This window comes from Eulemur rufifrons, chromosome 16, assembly GCF_041146395.1.
Source record: "Eulemur rufifrons isolate Redbay chromosome 16, OSU_ERuf_1, whole genome shotgun sequence".
In the NCBI taxonomy this organism is placed as follows: Eukaryota; Metazoa; Chordata; class Mammalia; order Primates; family Lemuridae; genus Eulemur; species Eulemur rufifrons.
The window spans coordinates 23,917,027-23,944,675 of NC_090998.1; the positions used below are offsets into that span (position 1 = coordinate 23,917,027).

The 27,649-nt window shown below is 39.4% G+C and overlaps 1 protein-coding gene across 1 annotated transcript in view; it reads left to right on the forward strand.

Annotated features, from left to right (window-relative positions):
* Positions 1-2,303: 2,303 nt before the first annotated feature.
* The window catches only part of SSPN (sarcospan), a 31,544-nt gene continuing 6,198 nt past the window's right edge, over positions 2,304-27,649 (forward strand). Inside the window, exons 1-2 of the mRNA XM_069491070.1 lie at positions 2,304-2,585; positions 27,498-27,584. Coding sequence (XP_069347171.1) covers positions 2,304-2,585; positions 27,498-27,584 — 369 coding nt within the window. The remainder of the gene's footprint in view (positions 2,586-27,497; positions 27,585-27,649) is intronic.

The following is a 27,649-nucleotide window of genomic DNA, read 5'->3' on the forward strand; positions in this document are numbered from 1 at the left end:
GTCTCCAGCAACCACTGTATATATTACGGTGGTGAATCAAGATATTTTTGTAAAGCACTGAGATAGTCTTACTTTCAAGTCAATAACTATGCTATGACAGATACAATCCTATCCGTGATAATTAAATTGTTTAAAATCACAAACTATTTAAATAGGCTATTCAGTTGTTTGCCTGTAGGCAATATACATCAAAGAAGTAATTAATAAAACAGGTAACCCACAAGACCAATGACTTTAAAATTCACATCTGGTTCCTCTTACCCTCATTCCTAACTAGGTTAATGGCTTAATAATTTGGTAACTTAATGATTCTGATATTCAACTTTTTTCATCTTTAAAATTGGAAACTACAATTACAAGGTTGTTGTAAAGAATAACAGTAAAGTACGTAAAGCATCTGACATGTACTTGTTACAGAATAGATAATAATTGGTAGGCATATTATTAATAACAAATAATTGATTTCCAGGTAGTCAGTTGGCTTTTTATAAATGATTACTATATTGAAATAGGAAAACCAAGCATTTTTCTGTTTTGTCGTTTGAGTTGTCTTCAGCCAGGCCCAAGTCAGGAGGATATCTTGGTGTAATGCCAGCTTTTGTCTGTTCACAATAGAAATCCTAGTGGTGTGAGGGCCCCAAAGCTGACAATGACCTTGCCTCAGTCAGTTTCTCTGGTGAGAGTGAGCGCTGTTTCTACTGCCTCTGCGTGGAACTGGGATGTATGGTTTAGATTCTACTTTCGAAGCTATTGCATTTGTTCCATGGATCATATTTGTCTCACTGGTCCAGAAGGAGGGTTCAAGGCAAACACTGACATCCACAAAATAAGTAAGGGTGAATATCTCTTATACCTTCAAAAGTACCTTGTGGGGTCTTGGCAGTTTACAATGAGAGCTGATGATGATCAGTTTAGAATTCTAAGCAAACAGAGCAGGGAGTTAGACTTTCTTTAAATTAGGTGATAGCAAATAACCAGCAGTCTAACATCCTGGCAACATCCTATACTTATTTATGTATTATTTTATTTTTTAAGAGACGGGGTCTCTATCTATTGCCCAGGCTGTAGTGCAGTGGCACAATCTTAGTTAACTGCAACCTTGAACTCCCAGGCTCAAGCAATCCCCCTGCCTCAGCCTCTAGAGTAGCTGGGACAACAGGCACACACCACCACACAGGCTAATTGCTTTATTTTTGGAGAGACAGGGTCTCACTATGTTGCCCAGCTGGTCTCAAACTCCTGGTCTCAAGTGATCCTCCTACCTCAGCCTCCCAATGTGCTGGGATTACAGGCACAAGCCACCACCCCACCAAGCTATCATTTATCGTTGAATACAGCTGTCTGAATGTTACAATGATCATACCAAAGGAGATACAAATACTCCCAAAGTGATGGGATCATTTCTTAGTGGTTTCACTGAAATTTGCTCTAAGTACTACTGAGTAATGTGTGACTAAGAATAATCAGTTTTATTGATTTCTTCTGTGACTCTGGGCCAGGACCAGGTCTACCTTGAATATCCTTATATCTTAGCACATTGTAGGCGCTTTTAAAATAACTCTTAAATGTTGACTGAGTGAACAAAATTATCCATCTCAAAGGTGGACAGTCCCCGTAGGCAGTGTTGTGGAGATGAGTGAAGGCTAGCTGGGGACTCCATATAAACTATGATATTAAAAGAGCTTTTAAAAACAAATTCATGTGAGAGAGTTCACAATTACTCCAACATCTCTATAAACAGTTATTTCAAAAGCAAACACCTCAATGGGAAAAATGCCCTTATCAGCTGGACTACAGAATTTAGAAAGAGAAGAGCCCATGCCTCTGTTGGAAAATAAGAACAACTTAAACTTCTGGAAATGACTACACAGCCTGGAGCCCAGGAATGCCTACTTTGGATTAAACTGTCTATTAATTAAACTCAAATGATTTAAACATTCATCACCTTGCATTGCACCTCACAGGAAACACGAACAACCAAAAGAGTTCTGAAGTTTTGAGTAAGGAGAAAACACATAAATACACCCCCACCCACCCCAAGGCACCCACGATGGGCAGAGCCTGCCCGGGGCCCAGCGGAGGTGCTGCGTCCCGGCGCGTTGGCAGTTGGCGACCCCCCTCGAATCCCCCTCCGCTGCAGGCGCCCCGTGGCCTTTGGAGGCTCGGCGAGTAGGCTCCAAATGTTTTCCATATTTGTTCAGCCTCCGTAATTCGAATACCAGGGCAGGCTCGGCCCGCCGCGCGCCGCGCTCCCGGGCCCAGGGCGCCGCTCCCGCAGCCGCCCACCCGCCCCCGCAGCCGCCATGGGCAAGGACAAGCAGCCCCGCGGCCAGCAGAGGCAGGGGGGGCCGCCGGCCGCGGACGCCGCCGGGCCCGACGACATGGGGCCGAAGAAGAAGGGCACAGGGGCCCCCAAGGAGTGCGGGGAGGAGGAGGCCCGGACGTGCTGCGGCTGCCGGTTCCCGCTGCTGCTCGCCCTGCTGCAGCTGGCCCTGGGCATCGCCGTGACCGTGGTGGGCTTCCTCATGGCGAGCATCAGCTCCTCCCTGCTAGTCAGAGACACTCCATTTTGGGCTGGGATCATTGTAAGCATCAAGTCTGTTTTGCCTAAGCGCGTTTGCCAAACAGGAATGCAAAGCCGCATGAGGTCGAGTTAAGACTAACCCAACTGCATGTGCCCTTGCCCAGGTCCACTCCTCTAACTCGCGCTCCGCTCGGTGACCGATGCCCGGCGCACTTGGCTTTGGCTGGACGCGGTGGGACTCGCGCCCGCTCCTGCTTGTTGCTCCGAACGCCTCCACGGGCCTGACTCTAACGCTCTGCAGCCGGGGAGGGAATCTCAAAGGCTGCTTATTTGGGTCAGATTGAACAGACTCGATAACAGAAGATTCCCTTGGGCTTTTCCTTATCTTGTTCCCCGGACCCCACCCCTGGCCCTAAATAAGTAGCAAAAAGTGAAGTAAGTTCGTTTCTAGTAAAAGCAGGTGAGGAAAAAGCCTGTACTTGGAGTTGCCACACTGGGTAGTGTTAATTTTATTCTCTAAATTGAAGTTCCATTAGTAAGTTTTACTACGTAATGCGCTAAGGCAGGAAATGCAAATACAGCAAACACAGCCTTAAGCCACTGGAGACTAAAGTGGGATAAACCCAGGGCGCTGGCCGTGGCAGAAGTATATTTGGGAGTCCCGCTATTTGGATGTACTGTTCTAAGCAGAGCACTGCTCAGCTGTTGGTGGGTGTTGAAACATGTAGCATACTTGGCTTGATTAAATGAATTCTTTAATGTAAAACGGGTGCCATTTATTGAACACCTACTGTGTGCCTGCCCAGCTAAAGGCCATATAGAGAGAGAGAGAGAGAGAGAGAGAGTTTCTAATCCCCACATCATACTTATGAGATAGTTATTATCATTCTCAGGTCTTAAATGAGAGAACTCAGGCCAGACAGACACACCCAGGGTCATGGGTTGGCAAAGCATTCAGCAAGGTTGATTCCTTTTTACACCAGACTCTATCTGCATTTTCCTCACTGAGCCACACTGCCACCCACATTTGGTTTGTAATTTTAATATTATGCTATATTACAGTGCCTTGATGCTTATTAAACTCTCTCACACATTATTTCATTTGACCTATGAAACAATGCTTGCAGGTGGGAATTGTTATTCCTCTTTGGACATGAGGAAACAGGCTAAGAGAAGTTAAATGACATTCTCAAGCCCAGAGATTAAATGTGGCAGAGTTGGGAGAGACTAGAAATGACACTTCTGATTCCTAGTCTCATATTGCATCATTGCTGCTATTACTGGCCACAGGAACTATAACTCATAAAACAACCCTCAAAATCATTTTGCATCAGGGACAGACATTCAAGACACCTGATACATATGCATCAATGCAGGTATTTTCTAATTAAGAGTATTTGAATTCACAAATGTTTGCAGAGTAATTTAAAACTTTTAATTTTTGTACTAAGAATTCCCATGAAATTATCATGATTGGAGTTTTTGAAATCAAGTGATTTTAAAAATAGCTTTTCACTAAGATATACTAGGTATTTTAGTCACCTCAATGATTGTCAACATACTCAGGGGGGAAAAATGTCTGTCCTTTAAGCCTAGGTGAATTAAAAGGAAACGGGAATGAAGCTCTTTCGTTCAGCATTTTTGAATATCGTTTGCGACTGTGTTTCCTGTCCTTTCTTTATTGCAACTTCAAAAAGCCCAGCACCAAAGAAACAAACTATATGGGGGAAAAAAAACTTGTTTTAATGTTTAAGGCATGAACATACAACTCTGAAATTTCATGAAATAAAGCTCCTTTGGGATATGATGTTCCTAATTGCCCTGGAAGCTTCCTGGGTGTGGCACAAAGGGTCTTCTATACAGCCAGGTCTCTGTTCTTTCTGGTTTTCTTTTTTATAATCTAGGATTCATTTGAAGTTTGCTCTCAGTAGGCAGCCCTGATGACATCTGCAATCTTAAACTTTCGTTCAACAGAGAATCTATGCAGAGCAGAGCAGCTGGTAGGGATGTCCTGAGACTAGTGAGGAGGGTCTCTGAGAAGCTGGGCCTGGAACTACCCTCACCCCTGCAGGGCCAGAGCTGTGGGCAACGTGTCACTGTGTCACACAGACACCATGCTTGTCTTCACCAAGCTGTCTGTGGTTGGTCACAGGGCACTCTTCCAAGCTTTCAGGGAAGGGAAATGATAGGGAGGCAGATGGCGAGGTGCAGATGTGTAAACACTGCACCTGGTGCTGAGCCCTAGCTCGCCATTAGTTGCTGAATAACTCTGGACACGTTACTTACCTCTCTAGGTTTCCATTTCTTTACTGATTAAATCACAACGGTAATAATAATTCCTACCTCTTAGGGTTGCCTTGAGGATTAAATAAACGAATGCATGTGAAGCACTTAGAACAGTGCCGTTGAGTGGTTAAGATTCAATGAGTTAGCTCTGTTTATTAGCTGCTAGGGACGCAGTCACTGGTAGTGGCACTCCTCAGAGGCTAAGTGCTTCCGTTTCATCTCTATTCTTGCAGAACAGTCGTTTTTGACTCGATACCTTTCCCAGACCAGTTTGAGCTCTGAAGGAGTATCAATTTGGCCATTTCACCTGTCTCTGTTCTCAGCCCAATGACTATTTAGCAATCTCAGTGATACTAGATTAGTCTAGTACTTTCTGAATCTCCCTGGAGGTTTATAAAAATGAACTTGGAGGAGAGTGGCCTCCTTAGGGCTATTTTCTTTTTGGGATACAGAGTGATTCTGGTCTGGTATATCCTGCAGGGAATACTGAAAAGTTTGCCCCGTTCTGGAGACCCAGCAGACCAAAGCAGTCCAGGCCAATCCATGGGGCTAGGCAGAGCCACACCAGCTTCCAGGATGTAGGCTGAATCCCAGATGACTGATGCACCCAGCTCACCTACAACTTTACATGCTTCGCTCTTCTATTTCCTTTTATTCTGGTTGCCTCTTATCATATGGGAGTTGCTTCATTTTACAAGGGCTACCATCCCTTTAACTTGGGATCTGGGGATTGCCATTCTCATAATAGAACCTGGGTATGTGGATAAATCCACTTAGGTGACTCCTCCTTGGCCAGTGTCTGAGTGACTTGATGAATATTCAGTGAACTTCTGGTTATAGAATGAAGAGGCCTTTGGTGATCTATGATCAGAGATTTATGTCCAGTGGGAGTTTAGGAAAACAAATAGTTTATTTCCTTTTTTTCTTTTCTTTTTTGTTTTTTTTTTAGAGACAGGGTCTCACTCTGTCGCCCAGGCTGGAGTGCAGTAACGCAATCATAGCTCACTGCAGCCTCGAACTCCTGGGCTCAAGCGATCCTCCTGCCTTGGGCTCCACGTTGCTAGATGTACAGGTGCACGCCACCACATCCAGCTAATTTTTTTCTTTTGTAGAGATGGGGGTCTTGATATGTTGCCCAGGCTGATCTCAAACTCCTAGCCTTAAGCGATCTTCCTGCCTCGGTCTCTCAAAATGCTGGGATTACGTTGTGGCAGGCCACAAATAGGTTAACATTTATCCATAAATGTGACTCCACTCACCCCCAATCAGAGAGATGACTGAAGCCGTTTTACTATAGCTACAAAAGATTCCTGTAAAGGAAAAGAAAAATAGAATGGAGCAACTATGGATACTATGAAACCTGTAAAAGTGCTGTTCATCTCTTAAAACTCTTTATAGATGGTTTGAGGGTTGTAAGTCACGCCACAATGACAAAACAAAGTGACATGGCATCTTTAGGATGCAGTTGGCTAAGGGCACAGGACCCTAGGAAAGAGAAGTTTGTTCTGCATTTTATTCTATCAATGGCTTGAGTAGCTAAGTCAGATAGAATAGTATTCACATTTGCTCATCACTGGGGAATGCATACTGATGAAAAATGTGTATGGTTTGAAAGAATCTAAGAACTTTGGGGACTTTCCTTCTTACTCAAATGAATACAGTTGTGGCTTAGGTGAAGCATTACATATTTGAACTTTAGCTTATTCTTCTTCATTCAGTAACATTGGTGGAGGGTGTCTGTCACGCCAGGCATTGGTCTAAAAACACTGAATAATATACCTGGAGGAGATCTCCAGATCCTGATGGACAAGTGCCCTTATCATATCTGACAGTAATGAATACTTCCGATTAGAAAATTTAACCTACACAAATATTTTTAAAGCCCATTTACCTTGCAGAGTATTTCATTTGCAGTGATTTATTTGCTTTGGCATCTCTACTCTGAAGTCAATTTAAGAGCAAACTCTTGCTTCTCCTCTCTGGTGGGGATGTTTAGTGTTTGTTAGTCTCTTGGCCCTTGTAGGGAATAGTTCTATGGAGAGTGAAAATTTCTTTGCCTTATTGTACTTTTTAGCTTCCCCCACTCTCCCTCCATTGCTTCCATACCCCACCCCCTGGGAAAAAAATACCCCGAGTTACATATCACATTAAGCACGTTAGAAAGTTTAAGGCAAGGCTTAAAAGAAAAGAAGAACATTTCTGTTATTTTATGTCATTCATAAAACTCGTCATATAAATCTGTAATGATTACAAGTCCTGTCAAGAATTTTGATAACAGTTTTCATATGTTAACTTTCTCTAAGGAATTCAAATTGCAAGTGTATTCAGATTTTTAAAATCTATTTTAAGTCTTGACTTAATGGAAGGGAAAATTGGGTGGTTATTTATTTTAAAACAGAATCTACTGTGAAATTCACAAGTAGACATATGACAGATAGCAAGTAAGGAACAGATACAGTTATTATCCATAATTTATAAGTAGGGAAAGCAAGACATAATGATTTAGCTAAATGGTTTGATCATTGTTATGAAAAGAAAAAAACGAAAGAGAGAAAGGTTTGGCATGGGGTTTTGGATAGACCCTTCAACAAGCCAGGAAGCTAAAAGTGGTGTCAGTTTTCTAAATAAGGAGTATTGACATTTGAAAATTCTAATCTGGAATTATATTTTTAGGAATACACTGCATAATAATACATTATTCCTCATATTGGGACTTTAATATGCTTCCAAAACCTAATGTAGCATCTCTGGTACCACTGGGAAATAATTTTTATTATAGCAAATGTCATAGGATTGTTAGGAACTGAGGAGTGATAATTACATGGCCCAACTCAATCTCCATTGAATATGTATAATAAATAATGACAGGAAAATCATCTCATAGGCACATGAAGTTCTCGTAGTAAGTACAAAAATGGAATGTAATTGAATTAGTGTGGCAAAATAAATTAATTTTAATAAGTATAGGAAAATAAAATGGAATATTCAAGAATTTGGTGAAATGTTTGCTGAAGAATTTCAGGAATAGAATATGAATAAGGGAGGTTAAGATTGAACAAAATCATTAGCTGCTTAGAATCATCAGGAGAAATGTGTTTTCACCTCTACTTACAGCTGCATTTGAAGCCAGATATGCTAAGGTCAAGGGAGTGCTTTTATAATGAGGAAGTTGTCCCTAAATCCTCTTTCTTTTTTAAAAAATAAGTGGCAGGTCAATCCTGCTTCGTGGATATATTCAACTCAGAAGGTTAATCTCTGGAAACTCTTGAAATGTCAGTGATCATTTTGGTTTTAATTTTTTACGATAAAAATACTAGTGCATAGAATTTTGGGATAATCAAATGAAAAATAAAATAATTTATTCTCTTACTTTAAGTATACTATATATTCACGGGACTACCATGTATCCCCTGACACATAATGGATAGTCAGTAAGTGTTGAATTGAAGTCTGCTTATTCCGTACTTGCCATTTATCAGAGCTTCTGTTTGAATTTTCAAATGCCTGCTTTTAAACTATATACAGTAGTCCGTTGGTATCTGTGGGAGATTAGTTCCAGGCCCCCCTACAGATACCAAAATTCACAGATGCTCAAGTCCCTGATATAAAATGGCATAGTATTTGCATATAGTCTAATACATCCTCCCATATATTTTAAATCACCTCTAGATCATTTATAATACCCAACATAATGTAAATGCTATATAAATAGTTGTTTCCCAGACTGTATTGTTCAGGGAATGATGACAAGAAAAAAAGTCTACACATGTTCAATACAGACACAACTATTCTTTTTTTCTCCAACTATTTTCAATCCCTGGTTGATTGACTCCATGGACATGGAACCCACAGATACAGAGGACTGACTGTAGTTGTCTATTCAAATACAGACAAATTTAAGTTTATAACATTTAAGAGAACTGTGAAGTAATAATAAAGAATGTATTATTACTCTATTTTGGCTTCTGGGTTGCAGAAGTATTCAAAACACATTAACTTAGCATTACCTAGATATTTTATTTTATGTTATAAAATGGTAGGACTAAAAAAAGGAAGAAGAGGTCATTTGAGTTATTTTACATTCTCCTAACTAGAAAAAATTAAGACATTTTAATATTGATGTGGCTGAATGCTGGATGTTGATATTATTAATCCCAATCCTACCTTCTATGAAGAAATCAGTGGCATAGGATTCCTTAATATTTGATCTAATAATGGAATAGATTGCCAGTATGATGTCCACTTTCAATTTGGTCTGAGGAAGTGAATGTTTTCTAGGCCTTTTCTTGCCTTTAGCCTTGTCTGTGACATTTCTATGAAGGGTGTTTTTTAACTGGATCTACTTGCTCGTTGTGTGTCCTGAAGGCTTAGCGTCAACATTAAAAGCATACACACAAGGGTATGTTGAAGAGTTCAGTATGCATGTTTCTACGTTACTGTAGGACAAGAATGGAATCTGGTCATTAAACCTTAAGTAGGTATCATTTCATTGCAAAATGCAGTTCATTTTTAGGGCCTAGATCCTGGCAAACTAGAGAAGTACGGGTCACAAAAACCCCATCAAAATCTAGAGCTGGACGGGACCTCATGATGTCATATTTTAGCCTTCCAGTTATTACTTGCTGTGAATGTTCAAGGCTAGGTTTGTTACAATGAGTTCATAAGCTGACAGTGAACTTCTTTTAAAAAAAAATAGATACTAGGAACAAGCTTTATAGCATAAACTATATAAAAACCTACTTCAGAGGCACACCCTCTTTCAGATGGTTTGGATGCAGCCTCAGATATCTGTGTATTGAGATAAAACTTGGCAGGAGTAACTGTCAGATGCCTGAGTGAGGCAGCTCACTCGATCACCCCGGTTAATTTTAAAATTCATGTGTGTACACCTACACATATGGCATTAACTAAAATATATTTTTCTTTCTGTCTTTGTAGGCTCAGGCTCCCATAACAAAATACAATACAATAGACTGGATGGCTTAAACAACAGACATTCATTTTCTCACGGTTCTGGAGGCTAGAAGTCCAAGATCAGGGGTGTCAGTATGATCTGAGTCTGGTGGGAATTCTCTTCCAGGCTTGCAGATGGCTGCCTGCTTGCTGTGTGCTCACATGGTCCTTTCTTGGTTCATGCACGTGAAGAAAGGGAAAGATCTCCCTCCCTCTCTCCTCTTCTTACAAAGCCACCAATCCTACCAGATTAGGACCCCACCCTTAAGGTCTCATTTAATCTTAATTACCTCCTAAAAGCTCTATGTCCAAATATAGTCACCTAGGGCGCTAGCACTTCAACATAGGAATTTTGGAGGACACAATTCAGGCCATCGTACTTTCGTTGAGGGTTATACGTTTGTACAACCACCTCAGTGATTCTTAAGCTCATTTTGCAGCTTATTAATGAAAGCCCTACGGCTTTCTTGGAACAGCTAGAAGTCTGAATGTTTCCGATGAAATTTCTGAGCCAGCAAACTGACACCTGGCGGTACAACCGCGTGGCGTGGCTCTGTGCTCCTGCCAGTAGTGAAACATATGGAAGATGTTTTCATTGTGTGTGCAGATTGTTTCTTTTGTCCAATTTCTGTAAAAATAAAATCAAGTAGCTCCAGCAAGTGAATACGATTCTAAGGGTAGCTTAGGCATTTCAGTTGTGGCATTAGCTCTTTAAGCCTTAGGAACCACCATGTCGTAAATGTCCTGCCTGCCTTAATGCTCTAGGGAGTAACCTGATGTCAAGATGTAGCTTAATGACACCTTGAGCTCTGCGCCAAAGGTGGTTGGCTGAGTGGTACCGTTGGGGGATGCTCATATTTTCAGCCATTGGATGAGCCTGCTGTCCTGTGGAGGGCAGTGATCTCACACTTAGTCTTTCTAGAACTCAAGGGAAGCCACCTCTCAGCTCTTTTTAGAATGTGCAGCCATCGTTTTCCTTTTTGATGATGATACTGAAAATGAGATGAACGATCCTTGTTCTGTGGAAGGTATCAGAATAAAACCCTGGGGGTGACCCCACCAGGGGCTTTATTAATATTATCTAAAAGCCCCTAGGAGGAGCCTACAACTCTTTGCTAGATCCCCACTTGGAGCCCACGTATTCAAGAGCTTCTCATAGGTTTGATTCTGTTTGTCCAGCTTAGAAATAGCTGGGCTCCGCTTTTCCCTTACCGAGTACAGTGGTGCACAAACCCAAGTCACCAGAGAGGGAAAGACAAGGGAAGACGGATGAAAACTGTCAAACACTCCGCCTTTCATAACAATTGGTCCCATCTCAGTCCCAAATGAGTAACCCACAAAAGGCATGGCCGCTATTAACATTCCAGAGGGATCCTGTAATATCTCATTTGATTTTTGAGCACGTTTCAAGTTGATGCTCTCTGACCCAACACTGCTAGAGCCACAGCCCCTTCCTAACCATGAACGTCATGAATGTGAGTGTGTCAGCACAGGGCTGGCAGAAGGCCAGTAAGAGACTGGACATGGGAAAGCAAACTGTTCACAAATGAGCATTCTCAGACTCAGCCGAAGAGGCTCTGTTGGGCCTGCCTCTGTCGGTGCAGAAACGAGCAACTCTCCCCTGGCTGGGAGAGGTGGTGAGGGAGCCTGAGGATGTCTTTTAAGTGGCATCCTGCTCAGTGGTCATTTCTAAAGTGTTTGATTCGGCATTCTTTGTAACGAGCCACTAAAAACCCCTTTAAGATAAGTTATTATCAAGGCCTCTCTCTTCTATGGAAGATAATGACAGGAGACCAGAAAAGAGGGGGACCGCTAATGTGTTAACTACTCTCTGACGAGGGAGAGAATTTTAGCTTTATTACGAGGGGGGAAATAACACTTACCAGGTTTCCTTCTAAAGTATCAAGTGTGGCGTGCACACCGGGCCATTAGGCACAGGCTCAGCCTCATCTTCCTGTTGAGCTGTGCCAAGAAAGCTATGAAGGAGGCATTTTTCCAGGATAAAAGCAATAGCATTTCAGTCCTCATCATTTCTGTTGGAGGGCAGAGGTGCTCTCCTCTCAGAAAGGAATTTGCAGGAGGACTGTGCCTCCCACAGGGAGAGGGTAGAGCTCCCAAGGCAGTGGGCAAACTCAGACTCCCTCCGGTGAACAAATTGTAATAAATGAAAAGGAATTTCTTCATGACTGCATGCAGATGAAGTACAGAACTGGGATATTTTAGTTTACGAGTTATATGCCCAATAAGTCTCTGTGCTTCTCTCAAGCTTTCTGTTAATCAGATTCTGAAACAGAAGGACCAAACCCACACGGGCTGGCTCGGTCTCATAATCTTTTCATGAACAAGTAGTTTGAGTTGCCTTTTAAAGGGTTTCGGTGTGCATGAAGGGCTTGGAGACCAACTAGAATTTTAAAAGGGAACGTAGGGTGACCATAACTATTGTGTGATGGAACCCTCGATAAATAATTCTCATTCAGCCACCAAATCCAGTGCGTCACAAATTTTTCCACCTCGAGACCTCCCTGAAGCCTCGCTCCCCTTCTCCCCGTCCTCACACGCATCACAAAAAGCTCAGTGTCTGGCTAACCCGTGTTGCCATGGGAGGCCAGGGAAGAAAGGCGGGAGAGGCGGCAGGCTGCTTGGGGACACTGACCTCCTCGCACTGAAAAGGACCAAACACTTTTCTAATGAGAAGTAATATTACTATATATTACTTTACGTTCCCTTATACCCTGTTTATTTTTGAAAGTGCTCTCAATTAGAAAAACCACTCGATAATATTTTCTTAAAGTTAAACAAAATGGTTCTCCCACTTATCCTCCTGTTGCAATGTTATATAATTGAATTTATATTGATTTACTGTACAATTTCTATATACCATGCTCTTTAATATATTTCTATTTGTTGTACTGTTTCACCTAAGGAACCCAGGGGTTCGATGTAGAATTATCTCTGCAGTCACTTCTAGATTGGGACCTCATTTGAGAGCCTACTTAATTATGCCTGGATAATGACATCGAACCTATGACTACACCACTGGAACAGGCTAAATCCACAGGAACAGCATTCCTTTCCCTCTCCTGAGGGCTTGAAAAATCCCAAAATGAAATAAATAAACTATAGGTTGTTTATTTTTTCCTTGTTACAAATACCATATGTAACAATTCTCCCCCTCCTGTTAATTCATAAGAAATGTTGGGACACAAGCTTTGGTTCTTGTACATTCTTTGGAAATAGATTATTCTGCAAAAATAAGTGTTTACAGAACTTGTTGGTGATTAGTTTCTGGTAAGTCATCACAAGAGTGAGTTGGGTGGCCGATAAGCCACAGCACGGAAGCCTGTAAAAGAGAGAGGAGAACTTTCTAGGGCAACAGGAATGTCTCACATCTTAGCCACTCTTGCTCTGTATTTCCATACGCCAGGGATGGTCCCCCCAGGAGCTTAGTCTGGGAGAGGAGACACATGAACAACCAACTACAATAGAGTTTAAATAATCAAGTGCTAACAGTGGTAGCACAGAGGAGGGCATGATTAACCCTGCAGGGAAGGATCAGGAAAGGAAAGGAAAGGGGGCCTGAAATTGTAGGAGGGGTCCTAGCTTTGCTGTAAGACAAGTGTGGGTAGAATCTCGGCTCTACTAATTTATAACCATTTGCAAAAAAATGTTTGATAATGATTATGAATTCTCATTTTTGTGTGAGTTTGAACAAGTATGGGCAATGCTGTGCAATTCTATGATTTTTTTAAATTATAAAAATTTTCAATTCTATACTAACATATAGAAAGTAATAAAACAACCACTTATTCATCCCTAGCTTTTTCAAATTTTAATATTTTGTTAGAATTGCTTTGGGTTTTTTTTGAAAGAAAACATTACAGTGCTTTGAAGTCCCCCGTGTTTTATTTTTTAATCACATTCTTCCACTCCTCCTTTCCTCCCTAGAGGTATCTACTATCCTGAGTTTGATATTAATCATGCCTATGCCTATTTTCATACTTACAAAGTATGTATATATGCATAACTAATAATTATTTTATGTTTTAAATTTTATATAAAGGGGGTCATAATATCATTTTTGCTCAACATTGTTTTTGAGATTTATTCATAATAATACATGAATCCATTCATTCATGTTTGCTATGCTGTATTTCAGTGTAGGAATAGATGATAGGTAATTTATGTATTCTCCTATTGATGAAAATTTAGGTTGTTTTCAAATTGATTTTTTTTTTTTTTTTGCAGTTACAATATTACAGTGGACATTCTTGATCCCATGGCTTCTTGTTCACATATTCAAAGTTTCATTAAGGCACATTCCTAGAAGTTGAATTGTTAGGTCATAAGATACAGGCATCTTCAACTTATTAGATATTGCCAAATCAAATTGGACTAATTTACATTCCCACCTATGGTAAATCAGGGTTGTTTTTTTTTACCTACCTTATTTGTATGCAATGGTATCTTATTTTAATTTGCATTTTTTGATCACTACTGGAGTTTAACATATTTTATGTTGGTTGGCCATTTTATTTTGTTTTCTATCATTTATTTATTCAAAAATATTAATATTTTCTTTGGGTTGTTTGCTTATTTATATTAATAGGATTCGTTACTTTTGCTACTGAATCTTTGTGGGTTTGGTACTGCAAATATCTTTTTCTAGTTGGTATCATGTCTTTTGTTTATGGTACTTTTGTAATGAAAAATATTTAATTTTAATGTATTTATATTTATCAATCCTTTTTATGGTATGTGCTTTGATATAGTTTAAAGAAATGTCTCCCTACCCCAAGGTCATAAAGATATTTTTTTATATACTGTTTTCTAAAAATGTTAAAAGTTTGCTGTTTGTATTTATATCTTTAAGTGGTCTAACTTTTTGCATGTGATTTGAAGTAGGGTCTATATTTTTTTCTCATATAAATTGCTAATTGTTTTAGCTCCATTTAATAAACAATCAGACCTCTCCACACTAATCTCTTATGCCCATTTATCATCTATCAAGTTTCCATATTACATTTGATCTGTGACTTTCTTCGGTTCCATTGTTTTATTTGGCTATGACTGTGCCAATGCCACATTGTCCAAATCAAAATAACACTATAATGTATCTTGATATAAGGAAGATAGGACAGCAACCCATCCCCAACCTGTTCCTCCTTCATCGTATTCTTCTTCAAAATTGTCTTGGTGAGTCCTAGCCATTTTCTCTTCCATACATAATTGGCTTTTCAAGTTCTAAGAAAAATACTTTTTGTATTTTCATCCATGAGCAAACAAGATCTCTCTATTTATTTGGGTCTTTTTGGGGGGGTCTTTTGATTATTGATTTTAATTTAATTGCTTTGTGCCCAGTTCATATGTTTATCATAATATCAATTCTTTGTGGCAAATTTTTATAAACATTCCATGAATACTTGGAAAAATGTGAATTCTCTAATTTTGGGCTTTAGTTTCTGTATTTTAAAATTAAGCTTGTTAATCATGTTTAATCTTCCACATCCTTACTGACTTTTTTTTCTGCTTAATCTAAAGGTCACTGAGAGATACGTACTAAATTTCCCAAAGTTATGTGGATTTGTTTATTTTTCCTTATGAGTCTGCCCATTTTCATTTAATATTTTTAGTCTTTCTAATAGCTACATACAAGTTAATGATTATAAAACATTCCTCTAGTCCTGGGTTGACAGCTGTTTTTTCTCAGTTTTTTGAAAATATTATTCCATTATTTTTGGACTGTAATTTTTGCTAAAAAGTCTACTAAATGTCTAATTGTTGTTCCTTTATAGGTAACATGCCTCTTCTCTTGATTGCTTTCAGATTTTCTCTCTGTTCTCGGTGTTCTACAGTTTAGCTATAATGTGTCTAAATGTGGAGTCTTATTTTGTTTATCCTACAAGGACTGGTTATGCTTCCTGAATCTATTAATAAGATTTTTGTGTTTTTCATCAATTACGAAAAGATTTCAGGTTTTTTTTTTTTTTTTTTTGTCAAATATTTTCTTTCTTCTCTTTAGTCCTTTCGTCTGGAACTGCTATCATGGTACATTTAGAACACTCTTATTCTATCTTCCCTATTTATTAAACTCTCCATTATGTTTCATCTCTCTTTTCCTCTCTGTGCTGTATTTTCGGTTGTTTTCTGAGATCTTTTACTTCACTATTCCCCTCTTCAGTTGGGTTTGATCTGCCCTTTACCTGTCAGCTGAGTTTTTAATTCCAGCAATTCTATTTTTTATTTCTAGAACATCTCGATGTGATTGATTTTTTTCATATATTCCTGGTGTTTTTAAAAGTACCCTGTTCTTTATTCATGTTTTTAATTCCTTCCTGCATGTCTTTAATTATCTTGAATGTACTTTTTTATGGGCTCTGCCTATTAGCTTCATTATCTGTAATTCTCTGGCTTTAATTCTTAGAGTGAGTGTGTGTGTGTGTGTGTGTGCGTGTGTGTGTATACATACATGCATGCAAGTGATGGCCTTCACTAATAAATTAATTCTTCATGCATTTGACAATTTTGTTTTGTTGAGTTCATCTTCCCTCTCTGTGTGATAATTTTGTGTGGCCTACTTGAGGGTGTAACCTTTCCAGATGGTTTTGTCTTGCCATATGTCCCAATGGTATCACAGGCCTAGAGCCACTTTTTTTTCTTAACCTACTTATTATGAAAAATTTCAAGCATACCCGCGTTGTATAAAGTACCTCTACCTTCTCTTCACCTAGCTTCAATAGTTATCAACTTCTGCTCAATCTTGTTTCATCTGTATGCTCCTATACTTCCTCCATACCCATACACCACATACTAGATTGTTTTGAAGTAAATCCCAGACTTTATATCATTTCATGCATAAATATTTTGCTATGTAAGTCAAAACATGAAGACTAAAAATAATCGAAATATCAATATTACACTTAATAAGTTAATTTCTTACTACAATCAAGCCAGTGTTCAAATATCCATGATTAACTCATGAATCTTCATGGTTTGTCAAAATCAGGATCCCGATAAGATATATACACTGCAACTGGTTTGTATATTTCTTGTGCCTCCTTTACTCAAAGATTGCCCTTTTCTCCTTTCTATTCTCTCTCACTGTCTCCCTATCCTCCTTACAATTTGTTTGTTGAAATAAACAAGCTTTTTCTCCCCAGGGTCACTTTCATGGTACTTTCTCATCTTAATAGGTCCCAGAATCATGCAAGTAGCAGAAAAAACTCAAATCCTCCACCCCCATCAGCTGAGACAGAAAAATTTTTTTGATAACTTCCAGCGCTAGCAGGATAATTATTTTCTAATCCTATAAAGGTGTAGCCACTTAAGGGGCCTGCCTATATGCCATAGTCTTAGTTCCATCTCTTTACGGCGCTCTTGGCCTGTGTGGCTGTTATAACCAAGAACTTTCTGATGCCAAGACTGGGCAGCTTTCTTCCTGTACTCTTCTCCCTCCTTGGTTTGATTTTCACCCTTGTCAATTTCTTGGATAATATTTTTCTTGCTAACTCTGATATTAGTATAAAGGACATTTGCTACATTTTATCCAGCCTTTTAAAGTGTTGTATAGTGAGAGAACTTTCATATAATTTAGTCCTTAATATTACGCAGAAATAAAATCTCTTGATGCTTTCTAAAACTCTTCTTGGATCAACTTGAAAGTTTCTTAACCTCTCTGAGCCAGTTTTCTATAAGATAGGGTAATATTATTTCTTTATTGCATTGTTTGGGGGAATAAACGAGCTTATGTATACAAAGTAAGTAACATATAAAAGATACCCTTTCTCAGTAGAGGAGATTCGTGAGCAGGGTTTGAAGAATGAATATAATGATTGAAGGAGGAGTACTATCCTGGGTAGGTAAGGAAGGAAAAAGACATTTTAGGTCAAGGGTATAATTTGTGTCTTAGGACTGTTTTCATCTATAACCAACTTTACTTCACAATTCTGTTGTTTGTGCTTATTCAGTCTTTTGAGGATGTAATTGCAAAAATTCCCAGCAGTTCCTATAAAATATGAATCTTCACCTAGATACACAAATAAATCTGTGTTGTAATACGAAAATGAAACCCAAACAAAAGGTATTCTACCTGAAGGTCTCCACGATAAGTCATATACTGGGATAGTTGTTGAATTTCCCTTCTCAGTTTTCTGTGAATTGATGAAACACTTAGCTGTGGGATTCATTGGTTTTAAATGATGAGTTATTTGCAATCGTTTTCAAGCAAGAGTTTTGGAAATTATCAATTGTAGCAACTTTGTGCTGGCACACCTCTTGTAGATCTTCCCAGCTTTCCAGCCACACTTTGGCAGGAACATCAAGGAGAGCACACTATATCCATAGGATTTGGGGGATTCACACTCCCCTCATCCAGCTGCTGGTCACAAGTTCTAACTCATTTTTTACCAGTTGCATCAGGGTAGTTTTCTAATATCTTACAAAGCAACATATGAGATATGAGTGAACATCTGCAAAGCACAATGTGTATTGAGAAATAGGGCAGTCACTTGACCAAGCACATTTTTCTTCCCACTCTTTCTGTGTTTGTACAACAGATCTGGCTAAACTACATAGCAATGCAAGTTACAATGCAACATTGGTGGGAAAAAATTCAAGAAAAAATATATAAAATTCTGGTAATCAGATAATTTAAAATTATGATAAAACCTACCACTTTAAATTAGAAAGGATGTGTCTAGCCATACTAAGGACTTCGGCCTGGTATGTGAGTGCTCCTTAATGCTCCATACTTCCTTGCCAACCAATCAGAGCTCTCATCACAACAGAGCAGGTGAAGCCACTGTCATTTCTGGCAATTGCATAAGCCATAATTTCCTTAACAATTACTGCATGGATTCTTAAAAATTTTATTTTTACAATGTCTTTTCCAAAGAGACTTAGATTTAGCAAAGTTGTAGGTGAGGACAGGCCTACTTTTGTATTATTAATATAAGTTAATTAATTAGCACATAAATCATTTACTTTGGTTTGCTTTAAATACTCATGTATGAAAAATACTTACATTTATAGTAATTCAGACATAGACCTTCCAGATATCAACTCCTCAGGCAAAAGGACAATTATAAAGGGGGAGAAAAAGATTGAGTGGATGTAATAAATGGGCTAAATTTAGATGTAGTTGAACAAGTGTCTTTTCTCTTTAGATCATGAAAGGAAATACTTTTCTGTGATAGAATTTATCACCTACCATTGACTTTTCACTGAGAAATTTTGACTTAGAACTCCACCAGCTTCTTTTAAAAAATAATCTCGCAGGTCATCTTTGCAAAATCAATATTACAAATTGTTTTCCCCAACTCCCCAGAAAGATGTGGAAATGCACAGATGAGGCTCTGTGTGTGTCGAAACCCAAACCCCTCAGGGGCAGGCAGAACTTAGTTCTTCCATAAACAGAGGATTTCTGCACTAGAGCTTTCCATCGGCAACTTTTACTGTAATGAAAAAAAAAAAGAGTAAAATCAGTGACACTCTGGGGTTGTAGATCCCTAAGACAAATGAAAAGGCATTGAATGCCTTCTGGATAGATCATAGGCCAAATAAAACAGTCCTTTGCAAAACTTCCTAGATGTAAAAAGTTGTTCCTAGCTATAGTTTTGCTCGTAGTGGAAAAGAAGCTACTATTTTGAGCTTTGTTTGATAAAACCAAGAAAAAACATTTTTCCAAGATAATGATCAGTGCTCTGAGTATTAATACTGGTCCACTAATATTCAGTGTTCCCCTCATCTTGATGGTAAATTCTACCATAAACCCTATGGTTGATTTTCAATCTTAATATGTACACCCTTATTACTTCTGAAATTTGCTATGAATATCTGTGCACTAAGTTTGGCTGAAACACTTGTGTTTTTTTTAAGTAATATTAATTTTGGATATGTTATGTCCAGAAACTATTTTTAATTTAACAGCATTTTTTTTCAGAAATTAAATGGTTGTCTTTGTAAAACCACAATAGTGTAATCAGAGAAACATATAGAGCTCAACATGGTTACTAAGATTGGCATTTCCTGGGTAGTAGATAATAAATAGGTTGTGGCAGAAATAAAAAGAAGCAGAAAAAGATTTATAATAATTCTTAGGTATTTGCAAACTATTTATGTCAATATTATTAGAAAGATTTTTGAAAAGTGGGTCTTTGCTATGAAAGCAAAAGTAGCTCAAAAGTAGTTACTAAATAAATGGATTTACTTATTTATGCAACAAATATTTATTGACTGCCTTGTATGTGCAAATGCAAAGTAGACTGCATGGTATATGTAACCAAGACGCTACATGTGTCATCAATTCTAAACATGGCTATGTTGATAATACATGTAGTAGCCCTTACATATACTCTAATTTTGGTCTATTCTAATAAATTAATACTCAATACATTAATAAAAAGTGAGTCTAGTTGCAATGACAATGATGATAGTCATCATTACTAGTTATTCTGTAGCTATATGGTAGGCATTAGACACCTTCTTTACATTAATCCTTGGATTAACTATCAAAAGGAAGCATTATTGTCTCCGTTTTGTAGATAGGGAAACTAAGGCTAAAAATAAATAACTCTATCCAGATCATTTAGCTAGTAGAATAATAGAGTCAAGATTCAAACTTAAAAGCTCACAAATTTTCCACTATGCAGCACTGTCTCCTTAATTATACTTATAGTTCTATATTTAATTTGAAAGGAACCATATAAGCAGTTATCACTTGTTGAATGAACTGTTACTTAATGTTTCATGATTCTGAGAGTTATTTTCACCTTTCTCACTTTATCTAATTAGGATAAAGAGTACATTTCTGAGTTCTTTTATCTTGCTTTTACCTAAAATATAATTAAAAATAATAATAAATACAGGAAGGGGATATCCTTCATAATTCTATCATATTTAAGTCCCATTTGATTAACATCAAAAATTTTGCCTTTAAAACATAATGCATTGTAAAAAACAAAACCAGCTGATTCAATGTCTATTACATGTAAAAAGGACTCAGGATTTTGGTACGTGATCAGTTAGGCGGGAGGTGCTATTCTCTGCTCACTTGCACGCCTGGCCTCGCTGATCAAATGACATCACCCATGGCAGTCGATTTTCCTGACCTTCGGCAAAGCGGGGATTAAACTGTAAACTTCTAAAGAGCAAAGACCATATCTGCTGCTGCTTCTTCATACTCCCGGTCCCTACCACAATAAAGGCTGTCGAGCTAAAATCAGTTGGGGCGGGATACCTAGATTGGGGTGGCCATTGATAGCAAGATCTCAAAGATCATGTTGTGACCACTCTTACTCTATTTCCACAAATCAGAAAATAAGAACTGCAATTTCTCCTTCGCTCTCCCTTCTGCACCTTTATACTGATTCTGTAAGCTGATTGTAGAGATTCCCAACAATTAATAAAGAGTAATGTGCCAAACTTAGCTACGAACCAATCCCACTTGGTAACCAAATGCTTCTGTCAAAGAAGGGACACAGAGGAGGCAGACAATGTGGTAGAGGTGCTCCAGTGTTTCCACTGGGCTTGTGAAAGCTGACTGCATGCATCTCTTCCCAGTTCTGCTCAATGACTTCCTACTCGTACCTTGAAATCAGCCACAGTAGAAGTATTTACACCATGGAAATTAGCAAAGGCTACAAATAGCGCTTCCCCAACTGGTTGTTTAACATTTACCATCATGCCACTGTAGAGACGGTACAATTTTGGAAGTGATTGCTTTGCTTTGGATTGGAGTGGCTGATGCCTGTCAACAGTAGCAGAATGCCACATCCCAGTACTTGATGAGTTAGAGATGCTCCCCAACCTCTGACCACATGCATTGTAGCTACAGGCTCTGCAATGATGTCATATTTAAGTGTAATGAAGACATAAGGCTCCCCCTGCCCCATTTTAAGGACTCCTACAATAGCAAAGACTAAATTTCTTCGTGGAAAAATAATTGGAGCCAATACCTTTATTACCCAATAGTAATAAAAAAAAAATCAGGTGCAATGAATGTATACCTAGCCTTTTACATTTCAGAAGCCTCAGTTTTCTTTCCCTTGTAAAATGCATTTTTGAGACACTTATATGCAGGAATGTATGTAAAGTATTTAGCTCTGGGCTTAAAACTTTGTAAATGCCCATAAATAGTAGATATTAGTATTATTAATTGCTCATAATAAACAATTCTCTATAGGAAATTCCACTAGTTAGTGTACCGTGCTGGACCCGTTTCGGTAAACCCCACACCAGGCATCAGCATTTGGAAGACTATGTTTATAGCTTAGACTGGTGGTTCTCAAAAGTGTGGCCCTAGGACCACAGCATTACATGGGAATTTGCTAGAAATGCAGATTCTCAGTTCCCACCCTGACCTATTAGATCAGAAATTCTGAGGATGGGACCGGCTTTTACCAAGCCCTTCAAGTGATGCTGAACCACACTGTCAGACTTTTTCTTACCATAAGGCAATGGCAATGAGAATCCAGTAAAAATGTTTAAGTCATGATAAAACATTCTCTCTAATCCCTCTGAAATCTTGATCCAATAAGCAACCTTTAATAGATCCTTAAGAAATGTTCTGTTTCATGTTATTTAATTTTCTCATACATTATGTGTTAACAATCCTCCTGAGTGAGACTACACTCAGTTGACAGACTGCAATATATTTATCACTTGTTGAAAATGCCTTCTAATATTTTTCCTTAGATTATATTAAATAGATGACAATCCATAGAAGCTCTCTTAAGAAATATCCAGAGAAACATTTATAGTTCTGCTACTTCTCTTGTTGATCAATTGATTGTGCAAACATGAGAAGAGAGCTCATCTTGGTACTGTATTGATTGAATTAAAGCACTTTAAATACGCAGGTGAAAGTTGATTAACTTACAGAAATAGAGTTGAATTTCACGTACACAAATGAAAGGGGGGGATGGAAGGAGAAGAGAAACATTGAAAGGCATTTGACAGGGGAAGGCTGTATTCCCCAGACAACCCTGTCAAGCAGCTCTGTCAACAACAAAAAGAAGAAAACAAATAAATTGGAGGTTGTGTGAATGTCACAAGACCAGAATATAAATACGTATGACATGGAGACAGTAAATACCAATAATTCTCATTCTCACAAAATGTTTTAGGGTGATACCTTCTAGCTGTGACAAAACGAGAAGGAAAAAAAATTAATATGTAGATAAATCTCCAAGACACTGGGCCACCTTCTGCCTTTTATTCTCACCAACCCTCCAAAGGCACCACTGCAGGGACAATAGGCCAGATCACAAAAACAAAGGCAATGTTTGACAAGACGCAGCACTCATACAGCCACAGAAAAGCATTTAACATTCAGAGAACATTTCAACCCTGCTCAACTTTCTAACTCACAAGAGAGAGTGCTGACTTCACTCTGTACAGACAAAACATATCTTCAGACAGAATGTGAAATTTAGGACTTAGGTTTTCTCTCTACACTACCCAAATCGTAGAAATACAAATCGAAAGATAGGTTAAAATGATGATTATTGTCTTTTTCTGTTTTTCTGTGAAAGACGTCACTTTAAGCTCTTCTTATCAACGTAATTATCCACCGATGCATGGACTAAATCTTGTTATAAGATGCTGGCTGCTCTGTTGCCCTCTCAGGACTAGTTTTCCCAGTGCGACCCGCTTCCCACTTGGCTGTGTGCTCTGACAACCCCCGTCTGCCTCAGGACTGGGTGCCTGGTCCAAGGAGAGCCGTCTCTCTTGAAAACCTTAACTGCCTGTTGCCTGTCCCGGAGGCCTCACCTCACCATAGCTCATGGGAGCTCTGGCCTGGACTCCAGGAACGTTGTTCCAGGTAGCCTGGCCGGTCTCGCTGCTCATTAACATGAGCCCCCCTTCCTCACCTGGGAAGCCAGAACACCGTGTCTTCCTGGCACGTCCTGCCAGCTCAGGAAACAAGACCCTTGGTCTGGCATGAGAAAACTGTTTTCCTTGCCATGGCCATAAAGCCTTCAGTTTTAAGTATTCAACAACTACTACCCTTCTAAAACGTGCTTACACTCAACACCAATAACTCTCTGACAAAGAAATCTTATTAGAAGGTGCAAAGCTATAGGTAAGAAAATGAAAGCAACCCCCCCTCCCAGAACCTACTGAGCCCTATCAGAAGGCCAAGAAATTAAAATATGTTGAATTAATCGAAGCTTTATAGCAAATACCTTACAAAAAGACCTAGACGTGAAGCTTTCAAAAATCCAAAAGGACAGTTTCATAATTTTTAGGTATGACTGATGTACAACCAAAATTATAAGAAATATATGGGAGATGCTTTCTGTTCAAAAGATTCAAAGGTTCTTCCTAACTGTGCGACTTCTTTGGCCCTTTTCTGCTTTCACTAACCTCTCTCTGGATGGGCCAGTGTTTCCATGACATACGCTGATGACTGACACATCCCTGTCTCCAGCCCAGACCTGGTTCCTGACTCTAGGCCCCTGTGGCTGAGCTCTGGGTCCGTGTGGGATCATCATCTCCACTCCCATTCTGCCCCTCCTCTTGTATCCTGTTTCTCCTTAAATGTCTACACCACCCACCTGGCAACTCAAGTCAGGTAGGCAGCTGAGCACCTCCCGGACCCCTCTCTCTTCTTCAGCCCTTACATCTAACCGGTCTTTAGAGCCTCTGGATTCGGCTTCCTTCCTGTCACTCAAACACACGGACTCTCCTTCCCCACTTCTACCTGAGCGCAGGTGCTCATCAGTTCTCCACAGGAGAACAGTCTCCTAGCTGGTGCTCCCACCCCAAATAGTCCCCCACTCAATCCATTCTTCACAGATGGAAGGACCATTCTAAAAGGCAAAGTTGATGACACCCTTCCCTTGCTTAAAATGTCCTAGTTGAAATAAAAGTCTTTCGTTCATCTCTGCAAACACACCTTTTGCAGTTCCTGTCTTTCTCTGCACTGGCCCTACAAGAATTCTTGAATATTTTCTACATTTCTCCTTACCGTAGCCCCTACTTTTACTTTCTCTGCCCATAATACCTTTCCTCACACCCTCCTTCTAACTCATTTCTGTTTATCCTTCAAAACCCATCTTTCCAGGAAGTTTCCCCACATCTCCGTCAGGTACCTTACCCCTTCTGTGTATTTCTACAGCAGACGTGGTTCTCGCCTTACACGATATTGTAGCTTTACTCTCCTTTCTTTTCCCGCAGGACTGAGAATCCTTGGAGGCTGGATAGTTCTTGGGATGAGGGACTATGTTTTTCACTTCTCATCTCCCAGGGTCACACAATAGCACACGGTCTGGCCATGGTGTGTCCTTAATAAACCTCTGTCCACTGAATAAGTGAAATGCTCTAGAATGAGATCCTGTGTTCCTATGCAACTTCTTGCTGGCAACCAGGCTAAATGAAGGCTTTAAAGAAGTAGCTATTGCTGACCTGGGAAATTTTGCTCAAGGAGAGGCACCGAAATCAGATTTTTAAGATGCTGGTCAGTTAGGCCTTATTATTGGAATGTCTCTCCTGTAAAGACAAAAAGGAAAGTCTTGGCAATTGCCAACTTCAGCACAGCAGTCTCTAGGGACAAAGATAGTTCTGTGGGAGACAGCCTGACCCCGTGCACCTGCAGACAGAAACTCACAGGCATGTGCTTAGGGATATAATAATCCCCATAGAAGCAGGTTTAGAAGCCTCAATTTGGTTTGTCGCCAATAAACAAAAAGGAGGTCTTTCTTCTATTGTTTCAAGTGCTGTAAGTTCTGAATGTGAAAATACATAGTAAACCCCTAGAGGCCTCATCAAACTTATACCCCAATTTAGTATTTTTTAAAAGTGAGCTTTAAAAAAAAAACTTCATCCCTGACTTGGGAATGTCGCCCACATTAGGAGCTACACAAATAACTTTAGGCTCATTAGTGTGTCATCTGCCAGCCCTCTGCTAAGAAGCTGCCGCCCTAGGTCCTGTCGGCTTTGTTTTCTCTCCAGACCTCTCCAGTCCATGCCGTGCTCAATGTTTTAATGCTGTGTCCCTCCACTGCACATGTTATCCGCTGCTATTAAACCATGCCGCCAGTCCTAATGATGGAAAACCCTGGAAACAGCCTGTACTAAAAGAAGGCTTGGCTTTTGGCTTCATGGTGCAGTAGAAATGTGAACAACTCTCAACTTGGGAACCGATGAGGGCACGGGCAGCCTATTGATTGTGTAACCAAGGGAAGAACTGGATAGAAATATTACCTTAAAGTGCTATGTTGGCTTTGCAAACAGCTCTACCACCCTAACAGGATTGCCTATGGTTTCAAGCTGGCCCTGGGGTAGGAATTATGAATATTACCAAACCAGTTGTTTAATGACCTGCTGGGTTACTCTTCATCAACCTTTCCAACATCTGTCTTTAGGAAAACTGTGCTTATCAGAAAATGAAATTCTGTTGCTTATGTTTTCTATCGAAAAGTATAGAACTTTATCAGCATTTTAAGCCTTCCAGAATTGAATGTGAATAGATATGCTTTGATTAGAAACTCTAAATCATCGTTTTGAAACTCCATTTTATGAAAAAGAGAATCCAGTTTGACTAACAAATCAAGTATGTCTTCTCTCAAAGTCGCTGCTCCTCCAGGCAGCCTTCTTTCACATCCACCCTCTTTCCATCACTGACTCTCAGAAACCTGGAGGTCGCTTTCTATTTCTCCCTCTGCAGGTTCCCCCATCAGTCATGCTTTAACCAATGCGTACAGATTCTGCTTTGACTATGCCTGTCCCCCCAGCTCTTTCTCTGAATTTGCCTGCCACCAACTGGGCTCTGGCCCACCTGATATATTAATCTTGCTCAGATTAGTAAAAGTAACATCCTGACATTCTCCCTGCCGACCCACCCAACACCACTGCTCATTTTCCTGAAACCTGTCTCTAATCAGGTCATTCCCCCACTCCAGCATTTTCAAGGGAGTGCCACTACTTACCAAATCAATCCCACATCCTCAGATTTCCATCCTCCCTTTTTTGCTCTGTATTTTGTTATTTTAACTATGGGTGCACATTTGCTATCATTTCCACAAATTCTTTGTGCAGTCCTACCTCCGCACTTTTATTCATGCTGACGCTTTTCATCCAGGCTACCTGGTTTGAATCCTGGTTCCATTATTTTATTAACACTAGCTTTGTGCCTCCACTTTCTCATTTACGATGCGAGGATCATAATAGCACCTACCTTACAGAGTTCTGTGACTGTTACAGGAGGAAATACACATAAAGCACTTAGAAGAGTCCCAGCATATGCAAGTATTTAGCTGATGTTAATGATCATTAATATCCCTTTTCAGGACCATTTCAAATCCATCTCTTGGGTAAAGCCTTTTCTCTTGTCCAACTCAATGTAATTTCTTCCTCTTTTTGTTCTTCTCTGAAGAGCATTTGACACATAATACCCTGCCTTAGAATAGTGTGTGCATTTATTTTGGCCTGTGCTGGACTATAAACTGATTAAGCTTGAGTAAACTTTATTTATCATCATATACTCTTAAGGAGCTTGTATAGCAACTGGTACATCAAAAGGACTTAATAAGTAGTGGCTATATTGAAATAAATTGATTCAACTATTGTAAAAACAGTATTCCACAAACTGAGAAAGAAAAACCACAGCACGTAAAGTAAATAAAATGGACAGCTTGATCACGTGGATGTCACTGGTGAAAGACACTAATATTGATGTGATTCGCATGCACAACTTGCTGAGATAACATCCTTTCTTCCCTTTTCTCCATTGCAGGTCTGCTTAGTGGCCTATCTTGGCTTGTTTATGCTTTGTGTCTCATATCAAGTTGACGAGCGGACATGTATCCAGTTTTGTATGAAAGTAAGTTGTGATTTTTCTTTCTCTTTTATATTGCATAGAAAGAAATCCAAGTACAAAAGAAAGGA